The 17,733-nt window shown below is 41.6% G+C and overlaps 1 protein-coding gene across 1 annotated transcript in view; it reads right to left on the reverse strand.

Moving 5' to 3' along the window:
• Nucleotides 1-9,958: 9,958 nt before the first annotated feature.
• The window catches only part of hmga2 (high mobility group AT-hook 2), a 46,119-nt gene continuing 38,344 nt past the window's right edge, over nucleotides 9,959-17,733 (reverse strand). The window contains exons 4-5 of the mRNA XM_076721895.1: nucleotides 17,369-17,401; nucleotides 9,959-14,073 (exon numbers count right to left, since the gene is read on the reverse strand). Of these exons, the coding sequence (XP_076578010.1) occupies nucleotides 14,014-14,073; nucleotides 17,369-17,401 (93 nt within the window). The 3' untranslated portion in view covers nucleotides 9,959-14,013. The remainder of the gene's footprint in view (nucleotides 14,074-17,368; nucleotides 17,402-17,733) is intronic.

Genomic DNA, 17,733 nt, shown 5'->3' on the forward strand with positions numbered 1-17,733 from the left:
CAAGATCTTTTCCAAAGCAGTCAGTCTGTGCCTGTCACAGATATTCTATGTCTGGAGAATGTTTCAACTAAACTGAAGCATCAATGAGGGATTGGCAAGTATTTAAGGTCTGAAATATGGGACAGTAGCAACTGCTCCCCAAAATTTCAAATTGATGATAATCTACAGTATTGTTGGGGTCATTGGGAGCTTGGAGCCAAGAGAGTGGTATAAGAATAGAGGGTCTTGGCTCCACCAGTTTGGCTGCTGGACCTCTACATGGTTTGTTCTCCTCGTAAGGTCATCAGCTGGGTTGTTGGCTTCATTACCATATACATCCAGTCTTTGCAGTTAGTAAGTTCTTGTATATTGAACACTCTGATACCAACAAAGTCCTTAAAGTGGTATGAAATGCCTTCAAGCAAGCAAATATGGGGACTGATTCTGACCAAAGGATGGTATGTCTGATAGAACGAGTCAGTTCTGTCCTCACAAAGATGAGCACCCATTAATGCAGCACAGAGCTCTAGTCTAGGAATTGACTGCTGGTCTTCTGGTGCCACGCAAGATTGAACAAGCAAGAGGGATGTTTGGATTTGTTCCCTCTCGTCCTCTGTTCAATGACTCACAACTGCTCCATAAGCTGATTCTGATGTGTCACAGAATATGTCAAGATCTTGTTTAGATGGGGATATATGTGTAGGTAGAATTAACACTTCACCCTTCTAGGTATTCCGTTCAGAGAGTAAATCGGAAGGAAATTGGGGGTCATCCCCTCCCCGTCGCTTTCCCCACTCTGTCCTGAGTCAGGATCAGGTGGTGAAAGGAATAAGACAGGTCATGAAGGCTTGCCACGACATGGTAAATTTAATCCATTGTTGCAGTGGATAATTCCACAGATAATCCCAAAGAACAGGACCTTCCATTTGTAGATGGATGGAGGGGTGTCTTTCATCATATCCCACAATATGCAGCTATATTTTATTTTATTTATTTATTTTATTTATTTTTAAAGAGGACTCACACAGACCTGCATTATGTATTTTATTTGAAAGTAACCCTATTCGTGCCAGTGTGTTTTTTTTTTTTTTCTTCTCATGTTCATCAGAGTTTGGAGTTTTCCTTTGTTACAAACAGGAATGTAAATGTACATCGGACTTGTAGGGCAAAGGCGTTAAGGGCATGACCATCTCCAGGACAGACAGGAGAATAAACCATTATGATCTTCAGTTCCTTGAGTGCCACCTGTTGTGGTTGACCATAGCAGTCATCTAGGGCCCTTAAGGTTTCTGTGAATGGGTGATGTGCATGGGAATAGGCTAAATCCAGGTGTCTGGCCTGTTCCACCTCAAGGTGATCAAGAAGAATTTGAAACTTGAACCATAGCAGTCATCTAGGGCCCTTAAGGTTTCTGTGAATGGGTGATGTGCATGGGAATAGGCTAAATCCAGGTGTCTGGCCTGTTCCACCTCAAGGTGATCAAGAAGAATTTGAAACTTGAATTCTTCATTTTTTTTCTGGATAGAGTAGGTTCGTCGGTGTCCTTGACAACATCCTGTATCGTACATCATCCTCTAGTGAAAGAGCCTGGAATGTTATGCTGCTGCCTCTCTGGAGGAGTACAAGATCTGGGTTGGAAGGAAAGAGGGAGGTGAGAAAACAGCAAGTGATAAGAGATGTGAGGGATGCGAATGTGTTGAGGGATCTGAAGGCAAAGGATTAGACAAAATCGTCTAATTATGAAGGATTAAAAGATGCAAATGCATGGAGGAAAGAGAGGCTGAAGGATGAAAAGACACGGGCTGATCATGAACCGAATGATGTGAGACCGGTTGCTGATGAGCTAAAGGAGGAGGGTGATCTTGTGGGTAAAGAAGAGGGGTAAACTATGTGGGCTTTGATGCTACATTTTTCCTGTAAGGGTTTGTTGATTGGACCAAAGCTACTGCTGCAGATTCATGGCTAATAGCTGGTCGGGCTGGACGTGACCCACCTGGAATCTGCCTGGTTTTGCTAGGATGGTTGTCTAGCGGTGGATGTGATATATTTTGGTGAGAGGCTTCATTTTGCTCCATGAGTTGCTGGAATATCTCTTCTTGCTGCTTTACGAAGAGCTGTTTAGTTGATGTCCTCTTGACTGAGTTCTGGAATATCATCTTTCTCTCTAGTAGCAAAGGTAGAAGGTACTTGGGTTCCACTAGTGCTGGTGAGAGGTTGACTGTTGTCAGGGAGCTCAGTATATTCTTCCTCAGCTTCTCTTTCATGTTCTTCCTGTTGGCACTCACATAGGTTCTGTCTGCATTCTGTATTTGTAGCTGTATTCCCACAGTCATTTCATAGTCCTCTAGACGCCAAGGTGGGTGGGTTTGGCATAGACAATGGAGAGCTCCATGGCTTAGACTTGACTTCCTTCAGCCATGGCAATGTTCACACCTATACACACTATGCAGAAATGTAGAGATGACCCTCACACACAAGCACACACACTTTTGGACTTTGTGGTGGACTTGATAGTTAACAAGTCTGAATCTTGACACCCTGCCCTCATTAGTAGTGGCCATAATGGGCATAGTGGCGGGGTCTGTGATGGGTGTACAGAGCATAGTGGTGTCTGGTGTCTGACAAAAACTGGGATCTGCTCCTTTCCCTCTATATTTGTCACATCCTGAAGCAGAATGGAGAAGAATCATGCCAATCTGAGGCTGTTATGGATCTCCTCCCACATAAGGTCTTCAATGAACTGGAGGATTTCTTTCTTGGAAATTTTCTCTACACAAATACAATTTAGTGCCTCCTCTCTTGCACCTCCAATCGGCTCATCAGTGTTTGTGCCGCTGATGCTGAAGTGATTTTTCCAACTAAAATGACAGTTTAGGAACTTTAAACTTTCTCAGAAAACATCTGACTTTTAGAGCAGCCATCTTGAAAGCTCATAAAAATCAGTCTCAAGCATGAAGCACGTTTTTTTTTCTCATATTTAGTTTTTGTGTGTGTGTGTGTGTGTGTGTGTGTGTGTGTGTGTGTGTGTGTGTGTGGCCTGCATAGTAACGACCAACGTACTACAGTTGCATTGTCGCTCCCTGTTCTCCTATAAGAACATCTGCTCTTAAGCTTGAATGTATCTTCACCGTGGTGTAAATGAGCCATTATCATGCTTGTGTGAAACAGAGTAGTCAACTTAAGAGGCGTACGAAGCTGCTCCACTCCACAAATAGACACCCCCACCATCTCCAATCCACACACGCGTGGACCCACCTCCTCCTCTTCATGGGTCAATCGGAAGGAATTAGCACATGGCTTTATGATGAGTGCTGGCACTAACAGCAGGAGGTGGGGAGACAGAGGGGGGCTGGCTGCTGAGTGACGGGGCCTGTCAAGGAACAGCAAGTCGGTCAGCTTTGATGTGAGAGAGGGAGCCCCCTCTTTTCACAGAAAAATCCCAATAAGGTCAGAGGTTTGGGTCTCTAAGGTGGTCATATCCTCCTGAGTCCAACAGAGAAAAAAGGGAAGGAGGGAGAAGGAGAGGAATAGTGAGTCTGAAAGGATGGACAAGGTGCAGTGTGGCATAGTGGGCCCAAATATTTAAAACTGTTTTTAATCACATCATAACCTGTTTTGTCCTCAGAATGTGAAAGACCAACATACAGATTAGATTAGATTCAACTTTTTTTATCATCATCAGAGTGCAGCACAGAGACAACCAAATGCAGTTTAGCATCTTACCAGATACAAGTTATGCAACTGGAATGAGGTATAAAAAGTATGAGGTATGTGAAGGTAGTGCAAGTAATTTCTATAAAATTATAAAACATGTGCAACACAGTATGTAAACAAGTGTCATGGGCAACAGGTAGCAAGTGGCAGTGCAGTAAAAAGTATGTGAGCAGTATGAGGAATATAGAGTGTATGTATATAAAATATAAAGTATTAAGTGAATTATGACATGGGCTGAGTTATAATGTTCATCTTTGTTTATAGTCTCTTGTGTCCTGAGTGAGGACCACAAGGTGGTAAGAGGAGGTGTCAATGTCAGTGGGAGGGTGGTGGGGGTTGGAGGGGGGCCTGCTGGGGGACGGAGTTCAGCAGGGTAACAGCTCTGGGGAAGAAGCTGTTACTGTGCCTGCTGGCAGGAATGGAGGCTCCTGAACCTCCTACCAGATGGAAGGGGGGCAAACAGTCCATGGTTGGGGTGGGAGCTGTCACTGCTGATGCTGCATGCCCTTCTTAGACACCGTTGACGCAGCCAGGTTAACTTTCTTCAGTCTCCTCAGGAAGTGGAGGCACTGTTGAGCCTTCTTTACCGAGGTGGAGGAGTTGAGTTGAGTCCTGGAGAGGTCCTCTGAGATGTGGACACCCAGGAACTTGAAGCTGAAGACACGTTCAACCTCAGCCCCCTTGATGTGAATGGGGATGTGACTGCAGCTTTAAGTTTTCCTGTAGTCCACGATGAGCTCCTTGGTCTTCTTGGTGTTGAGGGTCAGGTTGTTGTCAGCGCACCACATCACCAGCTGTTGAAGCTCATCCCTGTAGGCTGCCTTGTCATTGTTTTTAATCAGGCCTATCACCGTGGTGTCGTCTGCGAACTTGATGATGGAGTTGGAGCCATGCACAGGCATACAGTCGTGGGTGAAGAGGGAGTAGAGAAGAGGCCTGAGCTCACAGCCCTGTGGGACGCTGGTGTTCAGGGTCAGGGTGTGGTTGTCTAACCTAACAGACTGGGGTCTGTTGGTCAGGAAGTTCAGGGTCCGGTTGCAGTCCAGGGTCAAGCCTGCTATTACTCCTTTCCTGGGACACTGTTTTAACACACCTGTATTGTAACATACTGTCCAGTTAGACCCTCTCACACACAAGGGAACTGTATACATGTATACTGAAAACCTCATCTCAAATCGGCAACGTGTTCAGCTGTTTTAAATTCTGGAGTTTTTTTTTTTTTTTATAAAACTGTACAGTATACTTGTGAGGCATTTGCAAAGATTTACATCTTCAGTAATAGCTGAAGTAACAACTATATTGATAGGAAATCTTGTTTTTGATCTAATGCATCTTAAGTATTTCTGTTAACCTATGGCATCAAACCAATATCACAGGAAGATTCTTTGTTCCATGTGTTGCTTATAATGATGGGTGTTCATTACCATGTAGCAGGTTAGCCAGTTGATATGTCTCTTCCTCTCCTCTGAAGCTTCCTGGAGTTCTTGCGCATTTTCAGGCATTCTGGATCCCATGTGGTGACTTCAGCTTGAGTCGTCAGTCTCTCAACAGCTAATAACCACTTCGCAATTCACACACTTAGGTGTGCAGGAGACATGGTGCAGGAGAATTTGTCACAGTTCACAGGTCACATCTCTCTTTCTCTCTCCAGCACAGCTGCCTCCCTTAACAAAAGAAGTGGAAGCGAACTGGTCTCTGGACGATTAGGCCAGTGGCTCACTTGCCAGGGAAGGGACACAAAAGCTTTTAAGTCAATTGACTTAACTGACGAGCAGAAGAAGCATGAAACAAAGAAACTTTGGCTTCCTCTTCCTTGTAGTCATCTGTTGAGAGGTGCCCAGCGGTGTCAGGAGTCTGGTGTCGATCGGCAGTGTCCATACATCCTGTTATCAACGGGATGTGTGCTTTCTCCTCGCCATCACTCACATATGCACTCTGAGGTTGGCCTGTGTGAGTTTTGCTTCTCAATCTTACCTTTTCTTTTATTATAAGCTGTGATCAATTCTGTAGTTAAACATGTACACATTAAGAAATTTTGCATTATTCAAAGAGTATAAACACAGCACCTCAGCCACATCAGTTGGAGTGAGGACATAATGAATCATACACATTCTAAAAATAAAAGTAACGTTTAGACATGTTTGAGGTTAAGGAAAAACAGGGATCAATTAAGTAAGGGCATACACAGCAACTGTCCCACAAGGGGAAATTCCAAATTGAAGCAGCATCAATAAAGCGGATAGAGTAGTGTATAAAAAACCTTCTTAAAAATACTGATAGTTGCCAAAGGAACTCCCAGAGTTTAGAGCCTATAACAGAGCAGTTATAGAGAGACGGGATGGGAGAAGGCATGCAGCAAGGGGCCCTGAGGTGGAATTGAACCTGGGCCTCTGCTTATGTAGTGTGCGCTGTGCTAGGTGAGCTACTGGTGCACCCCACACGTCCCCCATTCTGCTCATGGTCCAGGTAATAGGAGAAGAAAAATGCTTGAAGCACCTCTGCATGTTGTGACATCATTACAGGAGGCCTACGGAAAAACTGTAACCAATGGCCATTGGTCATGGTGAACCCAATCTTCAGGTCTGCCCCCAGATTCAACCATGGTGTTTTGCAATGGGCTAACAAGGGAGAATGGCTAGATTCTGGGAATTGTCAGGAGTGAGGAGGTCACTTTGAGGGTTTCTGGGTAGCAGGTTCTCCTTTATTCTCTTACTGCTGGTTGTTACTCATCAAAAAGCCTCCAGCTAGGGCCTGAGATTACCTGGTCCACATGGGGGGCCTCTGGTAACAGCTGAGATACGGATTTTCTTATCCACCTTGAGCTTATGGCGCATCTAAAAAGTCTGAGAAGGGTAGGGGGACAGACTGGCCCCTGTATTAACCAGGTGGGTTTGTGAAGCTTCTGTGCAGTCAACATGCCAGCCATAATCCTGCAGTTCCTGCTATGGCAAGTGGCCTTGCCAAGAATAGAACATACCAGTCAGATACCTGACTTGTATGCTGTATGCCCTAAGAATAGGGGTGACAGGAGGACATGCCGGAGCCTTGAACAGTCCCTGATTTCCTTTCTGGCTTCACCTATTTTCCAATAATTTTCCGCAAGCACTCGAACTTCTTTAGTGTTCTAATACAACTAGCAGACAGCTTTATTAACTTTATCCAGCAAGGGAAAGAGAATGGGAGGGGAGGAACGCGCCCTGTTTAAGACAACACAGGTTTAAACCCACCTTTATCATTAAACCGCAGTTAAGGTAATGACGGAGCAACAGCCTTGTAAACTTCAATCTGTGTTTTCAGCAAAACACAGGTTTCACACACTATGAAAAAAAATAATAAACAGAAATCAAGAATGCACACACATCTATGTGATGGATGCCATACTTTTTATTGTGTTGAATACAATGCAGTGAAATATCTATAAAGACTTTTTTTAGCAAGCAAGCAAAATTTGTCGTGAAATCAAACACATTAATACTATGTGAATAGGGAAAGCAATAAAAGTTAGATACTGTAGAAGACATGAAATGATATACAAGCAAGGCAGAGGGAGAGCTCAAAAATCTTTCAACTTCCCTCACAGCTAACTACAAAACATTGCATAAGGTAAGAAAATTCCTTTTTAAAGGTACATTTCCAGTCTTACCTAATGGTGACTGAGAGGCAGAGAAAAACAGTCTTATAAAATGTATCCCCCACAAAAATAAACTATATATATAAAATTTTAAGATGTTCTCCATATGCTCTCCGACACCTGAATTTTAAACAGTATTTAAGTTTGAAAACGAGGTAAAAGTAGGCCTTTCTGGAGGTAGTAATGTGTATTTGATTGTACTAGGAAATCATGAAGAGAAAAGATCACCTTCATTAAAACTCCCAGAGCTGAAAGCTTATCAACAGTGGCTTCTACAATCATCCTGCTGAACAGCGAGGTAACATCACTTCCAGAGAACATTAACTGACATTTTATACTCTGCTGAACAAGTCCACATCTCTGAAGAAAATGACAAACTTCAAAAGAAGCTTGGAGCTTGTTGAGTTCAGTGCTCAGTTAGATCCAATGTACACCCGGTCTTATCGTGTGATCACGTGTATCTGGATATGTCGTCTGGGTCTGGTCACATTCTGATTGCAGTGCATTCTGTGTGCAGTAATATGCCTTTTCCCTTATTCAGATACATACAGATCACATGTTAATAGCAGGTCCACATGGGGTCTGTCCGGCTGATGGATGGGGTGGTGTTTAATGATTCTTCAAATGATGAAGCCTGTCTGTTTCAAAGCCCTTCGTTCAAAGCTACTGATCAGCCTGCTTCAACAGGTGCACACAGCCTATTCAGTACTTCTTAGCTAGCTGGTTTAATGGCAGCTTGTGATTCTCTTTGTTTGGATTGGTTGGATTTTTAGAAATAACATGACCTGCACAGTGTCTCAATATGTTAATTATTGAAGGTAACAGAAATCTTTTAAATTACTGGTGGAGATGTGTGGGCTACTAGCTCCTAAAATTAAAGGTAGAACATTTTACATTTACATACAATTGTCTGATGTTTTTCGTAAAGTGAGATATGCTCAATCTCTGTTTGTCCAGTGCAGAGATTTATATTTTAGGTTTACAGTTTAGTTAACCCTCACACACAGGTTACACTAGCTTAAGCCTAGCAAAAGTCTGGAACCAGATAACCTTGCTTTGCCAAAAAATCTGCCTATGACAACTTCAATTTATCTTGCACTATAAGATATTGCAAATACACGAGCTTATATAATAGGCTGTTTCCCAGCATACCTTTTGACAGGAAAAGCATGTGTATTACTAACAACATTAATAATGACTCACTTCCATTCCCATGTCTTTGAAAATCATGACAGTGATTCACCACGTACAATACCAGAACACGGAGACTGAATGAGTTGCATGGAATTCCTTAGTATTTATCTTTTAGACCTGTGCTTTTCTTACTATGATGTGAAAATGACTTTGAGGGAAAAGGCCTACTCTTGTAGGAGCAGCAAGCTAATGGTACGACTAAGATCTGCTCAGACTAGGCGTGCAAATTATGAGTCAACACGAATAAACCCAAATTTGCCCTGGGCAGTGTGATGTGAGGTAAAGACACACCTGCACAAACTGAAACTGTTTCAGCTTGAGTAAAAAATTCACGCTCAGGGGCAACACATGACAGCAGCATGTAATGTGTCAACACCTACATCCATTGTTTTTTGTGTCGGCAGCATCACTGCAACACTGTGGGTGGCTTTTTACTTCAACTATTACCACCATCGATTTCTTTTTTTGTTGGTTTGTTTTTTTCAGTTTCAAATAGTGATTCTTAGCCACTCAGCCTCGTTAATTAACCTGTATCCATAACGATAACTCGTGAAATGAGTATGTTGCTACCTAGTTACCAGCTACAGCTAACATCTGTACAGTTGTTACAGTGGCTGTGTGCGATGAATGAACACAGACTGCACAAACAGTACAAGGGTCAGATTAGAATTCAGCAAAGTGAAAATGTGCTTTGCATTCAGTTTGAGAGCACCTTCCAAAACACTGTGCAGACTGTTGTTGAGTGAGAGTTTACCACAACCTGTTAAACTGCCACTATTCCATACTGGTGTTGCTGGTGAAAGCAGGTTGACCGGAACAGTGTAGCTCCTCTGAGGCTCTACCTCTGGCCCAATTCAAAATACCATCTTAACTTTTCAAAGATTGCCATGGTGACAGTTGAAAAATGATATAATCCATCACTAAGTATGAAGCAAGTCCATATACAAGAAAAGAAAATCACATTTGTGTGTAAAGTACACAAAACAGCTAATCAAGTATACCGATATCTACTAATTAAAAACAAGAAAACATTCATGAATACAACATACAAAATCCAAACATATCTGTTTCAAAACCTGAAAGTCACTTTGAAGGTTTGAAGGACTTCTGCAGTCCTGATATAGATCATATCATATGACAATGTAACTCATATTGACAGTAAACCGGCAAAGTCATTCCTTTTCAAGACTGGAGGTAGGTATTTGTCAATCGATGAGTCCATTTTTATCTGTCTGTTTGAGGTACTGTACATATATAGGTAGTACATAACTCAGGAAAAACTAGCTATTCAAAGTAAAAAAAAAAAAAAAAAAAAAAAAAAGAACATTTGTAGTCATATCATGTAATGTCATACAAACACTTGATCCTTATTAAACCATTGTGTATATCAGTACAACATAAATTCAAGTCAACAGTCTGTCAAAAAAAGAAGTCCCAGTTTGCAGATAATGAAAAATATGTTCATTACAATGTTTAGATACAAATTCATGTTAAGGTAAATGAGAGAAAACAGTACGTAAGAGGTTAGCTGCTTTTGTGTTTTAAGTATAAAAAACAGACCACTGAATCTAGGCTTTCTGGGGGGGGTCTCTAAAGAAAGGAAACGTCAGGGAAGTCAGTACCAAGTGCTCGAGTGCTGGTGGAGACAAACTCTAAAGAATGCTTCTTAACAATTACTTGACTTGTGAATGTGATGCCTTGATTCGTATTTAAGTGTTTCATGTGTAAGATATTTGAGGAAAAAAAAAAACACACTTAGGATATACCCCTGTTTACGAAGAGTATCATATATAATATTATTCCCAAGTATTCTAATGAAATTAGACTATTCACATAAAAAAAAGAAAAATGAGTGCTTTCACATTTATTAAACATTTTGTATGGAAACCACAGCTGAAACTGCAAAAAAAAGAAATTACTTGCAATGTGACAGTAACGTTTGAAGCCAAAAATACGGACATGTGGACAGGGAAATTGCAAATGCTGGACTGTAGGCTCTAGAGTCTGTCTCCAATTAAAGACAATTTTCCTTTTTTAACAGCCTGTGTCTTATTTTCCTTGTTTTGACCATCATGCCTGAAAGTTATAATGACATTTCGGCCACATTGCTAGAAGATCCAGAGTTCTGGAATCACAAAACAAGTGATCAAATGAACACATCCTCAGTTTACCACTTTGAGGTACAAAGTGCCAGACAGGACATGCTGGGGCTAGCTGGTTAGCTTGCTAACTTCAATAGATGTCGCTACAACACAATACATAGACATGTTTTACACAACGTCAGAACTATTAGCTGTTCACAATGTCTTGATAATGTTATTTCATTTTTTGAATGTTTTAACTAGAATTCTGGCCATATCTTACACATGGCACCTTTTACCATTTGATCAATATCACTACAAAGAACTCTTACCGCCTTATGTAGGAATAAATCCAACTGTATCATTCACTTTTTACCATCTGTGACTCTTGTAGTCTTGCCTACATTTTGGGGTGTTCCTCAGGTTGTTTTTTCACTTTAAAAAGTGTCATTCAGATAATGTGATTGAAGCTGAGAAGTTATTTTAGTTAAAATACAGTTATGTTAATGTTAACATTCAGACTTCATGTCTGTGCACTCCTTGTAACATTCTAAAAACACTTGTCTGCCCCGTCATTACCAACAGGAAAGATGGACACAAATGAAAAAAAATAAGGCTGCTGTCGCGACAAAGCTGAATCTTTCTTTTAATGCTGATGCACATGGCTCTGTCATATCTGACTTTTGCTTCTTCAGGACTGTGTAGGGTTCACTTGACTGAATCAAACAACAGAGTTGCAGACAAATTCCGCCGTGACAAAACAACAACCCGCATGACCTTGCTTTAATGTACAGTATAAAGTTACAACACATTATGACATATCTGAACGCGCACTGCTTTCGCGTGCGTTGGTTTGTGTGTACTGAGCAACAGCGTTAATGAGCTGGTTGTGCTGAGTCAGAGGTAGTTTGAAATTAGGACAAGATATTGCATATCAGTGACCAGAAAGCGCTGGCATGCTATCAGGTTTCCTCAAATGTAAGGCTCCCTGAAGTTACAGTGTGAGATGAGTCGTCTAATGTCACGCCGCTACTAAATCCAGGTATCAGTGTGTCATGAGGTAATTTGTGGTTTGTTCTTGTGGTTTTTGTTCTTGAGGTTGCAGTGTGACATCATTGATGGAATCAAGGTTTTAAAGCTATGTTGGACAAAGAACAACCTGAATAAAGCTATGCAAATGAGTTTGTTAAAGTTAATCTGAACAAATGGCATACAGTAGTCTTGATGCAATGTCAAACAGTGTGTGGATTGGAGCACTGACAGGTAATGAAAGAGGCATGTCAGTCCACCAACAACAGGGAGAGCAAAGCAGAGGTCTGTAGTGCTCTGATGTTCTGGTCTATCAAGCATCCTGGATCAAGTCATAACCTTAGGTGCATCAAAATTAAAACTTTAAATTCATTCATGCACTTGAGGCACTGCTGGACTATGTAACTGATGTTCTCACAATGAGCTAAACTCACTGTTCCTTGGAGGTAATCTGACTGTCCAATATAGAATCACAAAGTTCAGGTGAAGGATGTGCACACTTAACTATGATCAATAATTAGCCCTTGACTTTGAAGTCCATCAAGGTAAACGATCAGTTTTTGATTGAATTCATAGGTCATGTCATGATTTAGGTTCCAGATAGATTTGTTTAACTGACTGAGATCCATTCTGATCCCTTGCACAACCTGCAGCTATAATCTGAAAATGAAATGAGCGCTGATTTAAATTTGGATATATGAATGAGAGTTTAAGTAGGAGACTCCAAAGGTTGAAGCTAATACATTGTGTTTTGCACCCCCATGTTGGCTTCATTTTTCAGCCCTGACGGTTGCCTCTTCGCCCCATGATAAACTGTTACACTGGGTGCTGTTTCTCCCCCTGCATATTAACCTTTTTGTAAATGTAAATATGATGTAAACACTCAGTAGGCTCAGCCTGATGCTTAAGTTCCACCTGAGTCAGTTCTAACAACTTCAGCAAGTTTTTTGTCTAAATGGGTTTAAGCCAACATGATGGATAAACCACTGCCCTGAGGAAAGATCTCTGTGTCTCCCTGTCTTTGGTGGTCCAGTTTGGGTTGGGGGTCGGCAGGTCAGGGGGTTGGTTTGTTTTAGAACTAACATTTGTTCTACATTTCCGTATGACAATACCAGCCTGTTCCAGTCTCTTGTCCTGTCTCAATGTCTTGAGAATTGTGTGAGTGTGTGTGTGTGTGTGTGTGTGTGTGTGTGTGTGTGTGTGTGTGTGTGTGTGGTGAAGGTGTAGTCTTCAGAATGATGCACCCTTATCTGAACTGCAGGTGGAAGGACAAAGGGTGTCATCTGCTCGACAGATTGTAAAGCCTCTTGAGAAAACTTGTGATTCATGATAATACAAACAAAAATTGACTGGACTTGACCGTTGCTCATCTCATTTGAAGATGATGATGCTCTTAGGATCCTGAACCACAAATCTCAACATTTGGCTTTTGGCCACCCCCTTTACACCTTGCATTAAAATGTATTCTGGCTGATCGGTTTGCAATTAGATAGTGCTTGATCACATGAAGGTACACATATAAATGCACCCAGGATGCATTGAGAATGGATTGTGAAACTGTAAATGCCACTGCGTTTTCAAGCCACATTCAACACCTACATGGGCAGAAATAGCATCAATAGCTAGATAACACTGGCCACAGTCTTTCACTAACCAAATCAAAAGCTTGACGGCGCAGATTTAGGTTTGAAACCCAGTCTTCATCTGTAAAGCTCCCCTGTCCTCTCCCACTTGTCTTAACTCTGGCCCTGCATCCTGATCGCCCTCTAAACAGTGGTGGCACTGACCACGGCTGAATAAAAACAGCATTCTCCTCTGCTTTGAAGACGGCTTCCTCCCCATCTTGTTGGGTGTCAGAAGGAGGGAGGACAAGACAAAGAAGAAGCTGGACAGAGTGACTGGATCTCAATCAGATGTCAATGTGGAGACACATATTAATACCAGGTGCAAATGTACGTCAGATTAAATCATATCTAAATACAATCTGGATACATTTTAATGCAAGTTGTAACGGGGGTGTCTGAATCTGTTTGGTTTTAGTTTATTCTCATTGAGGAGTGTAAGTTTGTTGACCAGAGCTGATGACAAGTCTGCGTCCGCCTGATTTGTCTGTTCTGACAAGGTAAGTTTCTTTGTGATGTCCCCCATGTTGCAGCATTCTGTATGCTCTATGTAAAAAATGTATCAAAGGAATTCAAAGTTTTAAAGAGGCACACATACATTGAACAATTCTGTCTGCTGAGTGACAGATCGTAGATGAAAAATAACTGAAATGAAACCAAGTAAAATAACACGTGGAAAAGTCAAAAATAAGTGGTCAAGGCAGTCTTTTCCCTTTGAAAGACCTGACAGCTGAATGAGGTAGAGGTTTCATGGTGTGGAAGCTTAGTCTTCCTCTGGGGACTCTCCAGCCTCTTCCTCTTCTTCTTCTTCTCCTTCTTCTTCCTGTGAATGAAAACAAGACAGTCTCATGTCATTTGGGACACATGATTCTGTGAGCTCGTACTGTATGTTTTGTTTTGTGTGTTTTTAATATTTGCGTGCATGCTGCTTGATACACTGTAATGCTGCTATCTTGGCCAGGGCTCCCTTGAAAAAGAGATTTTGTGATCTCAATGGGACTTAACTTGTTAAATAAAGGTTGAGTAATAAGTAAAATCTAAATTCTTTCAGTTTTGTTACACATGGAATACCTATGTTATTTGACAGTCTCACCTAAAGATGAGGATGATCACAGCTAAAGCTGCTCAGTCACTTGTTCAGAGGGTTAATGAAGCAGCTTCAGTAAGGTCACAGAGTGAATTATTAATCTCTGGAAGGAAATGCTCATATGCATGACGGGACAGAGCCATCACTGATGAAGAACCATCACATTGTCACGGTCCTGATGCACAGGTTAAGTAGAGGCCACATTTCAGTCAGTTAATGCTAACAAGGTTCTTAGTGGGACGAAAACACAAACTCACTTACTTAATGTCATTAACACACTCACATGTGAGGTAAAGCATTAATTAGATTGTCTTTGTACTGTTTTCCGTGGAGCATATGTCCAAAAGGATGAGCAAATTATCACAGATGGGGTTAAAAAGATATCAGCTCCAACATTATTAGCAGCCCATGTTCCTCCACTTCATGTTAGGCTGCCTATGAATGACACCTTCATTAGAGTGGAAGTACTGATGTGAAATAGAGACAGTGAAACAGAGGTTAGCTAAAAATCATGAGACAGTAGTAGTAATGTCTCCAGTTCAGTAATAGAATTTGGACGTATGTGGAGTTGTGATACTTTCATTAACAAAAACTTTGATGAAATGTTCTTTAACAACCTTTTTGGTGTATGTTTATAATGTCATTTCTACAATGTGAGGGTAGTACTAGACTGCATTATTCTCTGGATTGCTAAATGCCACTCAACAGAAGCAGAAGAGAAAAGGAAACTAAGCATTTTTGTGCTGTGTGGCGTTTTAAAGTGCATAGTGAGCTTTTAAAAAAAACATCTGAAAATGCTGGTGTGAACAGAAAACTTTCTACTTCTGATGGCTGAGAAAAGGTTTCCAGGTGTATCTCTCTCCAGATTCTCCAAGAAATACACACACACACACACACACACACACATTCATTCACAGCCTCTTACAGGCTTGGAAAAACAGGAGATCTGGTAGCTAGCAGTAGTTGAAACTTCACTGGGAAACGATGCTATGTGTGAGGCTGTAGCTTCCAGCGGGGTCACGCACCCACCCCACCTCACCCAGAGCACTGGACTGAAAGGGTTATGACATTTTGTACAGGCTGGTGGTGGTGGGATTGAGATAAAGCAGCCTATCAAATCGGGAGAACTAAATGACATTTTTATGGCCTGCAGCTCCCAGGGCCTCACAGCACCTCCTCAGCCTTGTTCCCACACGGCCACAAATCAGAGCCGAGTTATGCATTCACACCAAGAAATGGCCCGCACCAGCGAACAGAGGGAGGCTGGTGGATTCCTGGGGTGTGAGAGAATGCCTTGGTTGGGGGTCCTATGTCTTGTTTCACTCACTTATAACCATTCTGCTTTCATCCTGCCTCTGATGCACACACGAAGGTGCTCACACCAGCAACACAAGATTACATGTAATTATCTGCTACACGTGAACAATGCTGGAGTGGGGAGTGGGGAGTGGGGAGGGGTGGGGGTGGGGGTGGCTTCAGCCATGAGTGTTTTCTCAAAAGCTCTGAATCTTTAAGATTTTAGATTAACTTTAAACTTAAATAACTCAGGCTAAAATAACTGCAGCTTTGTTGTTGTCTTGTGTCTGTTCATGGATTTATGGACTATGGAAATAAGTAAGTTTTTCACAAGGAGTCAACCTCAGCCACCATTCAAAGCTTCAGTAAGAGAACAGTGGACAAGGGGGTAAAAGAGAGAGTGAGGAAAAGAATGAAGGGGAGAATAGGATATGAGATGTGAAAACTTGTGGAGAGAGCAGGTAAAGACATGAAAATGTGTTGAGAAGAAAGGAGTGAAGAACAGAGGAGGAAAGGCGAGCAGAGGTGCCAGAAGCAGCTGTAGAGCTGAGAGAGTGAGAGAAGTTAAGAAGAAAAGAGGGAGAAAGGAGAACAGAGTGACCAGGAGAAGATCAAATAAAGAACCATAAGATAAAAATGTATGTCCATGTTGTTCATCCTACCATGCTATTCCCTAAAGAAAGCAAATATACTTTCAATAAATGTTCCTCTGTTGGCCTAATACCCAATTAGAGTATGAAGGACCACATTTACTGGGCATTGTTGGGGATCTTGTCTGCTGTTAAAGCTAGTAACATCTGACAAGATTTCCTCTTTTTGGTGTGAAAATTAGTCATTCTCGACATTTGTGGTGCTATGATTTCAAAATGATGAAGACAGTTGCAGAACAATAGATACAAAATAGGTTGGAGACTCTATAGGATGATTCTTTTTTCCCTGAGCAGCGATCATATTTTTCCTAATGCATATATACATTTTTAGGCATCCTATTATCTCAAATGGCTTGTAAGATTGTACATGTAGCTGCTGTAAACGCCTTCAGGCCTTCCTTAGTTTGGGCCCTGAATGTTTACAAAGTCTGGCTCTGCGCCTGCATGTGAGCAGTCAGACATGGAAGAAGTGCAGATTACTTACTAAGAGCATGACTTTCTCACCTCTTTGCACCTGTTGCAAAAGCCACTCCTGTATTCACAGATGCAACTTTTGCCACAGTTCTCATCTGGCCCAATATTTCAGAAGTAAAAAAAAGTCAGCACGAGTGTGAGCATTAGCTTCAGGCAGAGTTACTGCTGCAGCAGCTACACAATGTTCCAAGCCTCTGAGAAGCACAAGAACTATCATTCCACAGTGCAGACCCAAAATATGAGACTCGTTAAGAATGAAGCAATAAGCAACAGCCTATGTTTACCTGACAAAGACTTCTCAGTTATGACTGATGTTGTCATTAGCGCTGCAAAAACTCTACATTTTAGCTTGATATGTTGATATGTATGATTGGTTTTGGGAGGCAATAGCAGCAACATACTTTGCTGTTCAGTTTGGAGGACCTGTTTCAAAATACAAATAACACAATCGAATTACAGTCATGTCCTCCCCTCATCCCAAGGTGATATGCTCCTGTACACACCTTGACTATGTAGAATAGATTTTAACCCAGGACACCTCATGAGGAAAACATTTATTTTTTTTTTCTTATACAATTAATAATGATGATACAATCCTTAGGATCTCTTACCTGAGCAGACTTTTTCTGGACAACTTGCTGTGGCTGCAAGAGAGCAGAAATGAGAGGTTACTGTTGTTTCTTCACATGCTATCATGAAGAAGAAGAAGAAGAACAGTTCTTAGTTGTCATTGTCCAAAAATACGAGACGGTGGCAATGATTTCCAACTGGAAATGAAAGGATATGGAATACACAATGTATCTAGGCTCAGGTTAATACAATGTCCAGTAAGTACATCTGCAGTGATTGGTCAGTAGGGGATCATGAGACCACCTCAAATCAGCACAGTTCTGTAAACTGACTGCACCTTTGCACAGGTCTATTTGAAGCCGGCCCATATTGCAGATTTTATTGAATGAACCCAACTACTAGAGTG

The sequence above is a fragment of the Chaetodon auriga genome, chromosome 22 (assembly GCF_051107435.1).
Source record: "Chaetodon auriga isolate fChaAug3 chromosome 22, fChaAug3.hap1, whole genome shotgun sequence".
Lineage (NCBI taxonomy): Eukaryota > Metazoa > Chordata > Actinopteri > Chaetodontiformes > Chaetodontidae > Chaetodon > Chaetodon auriga.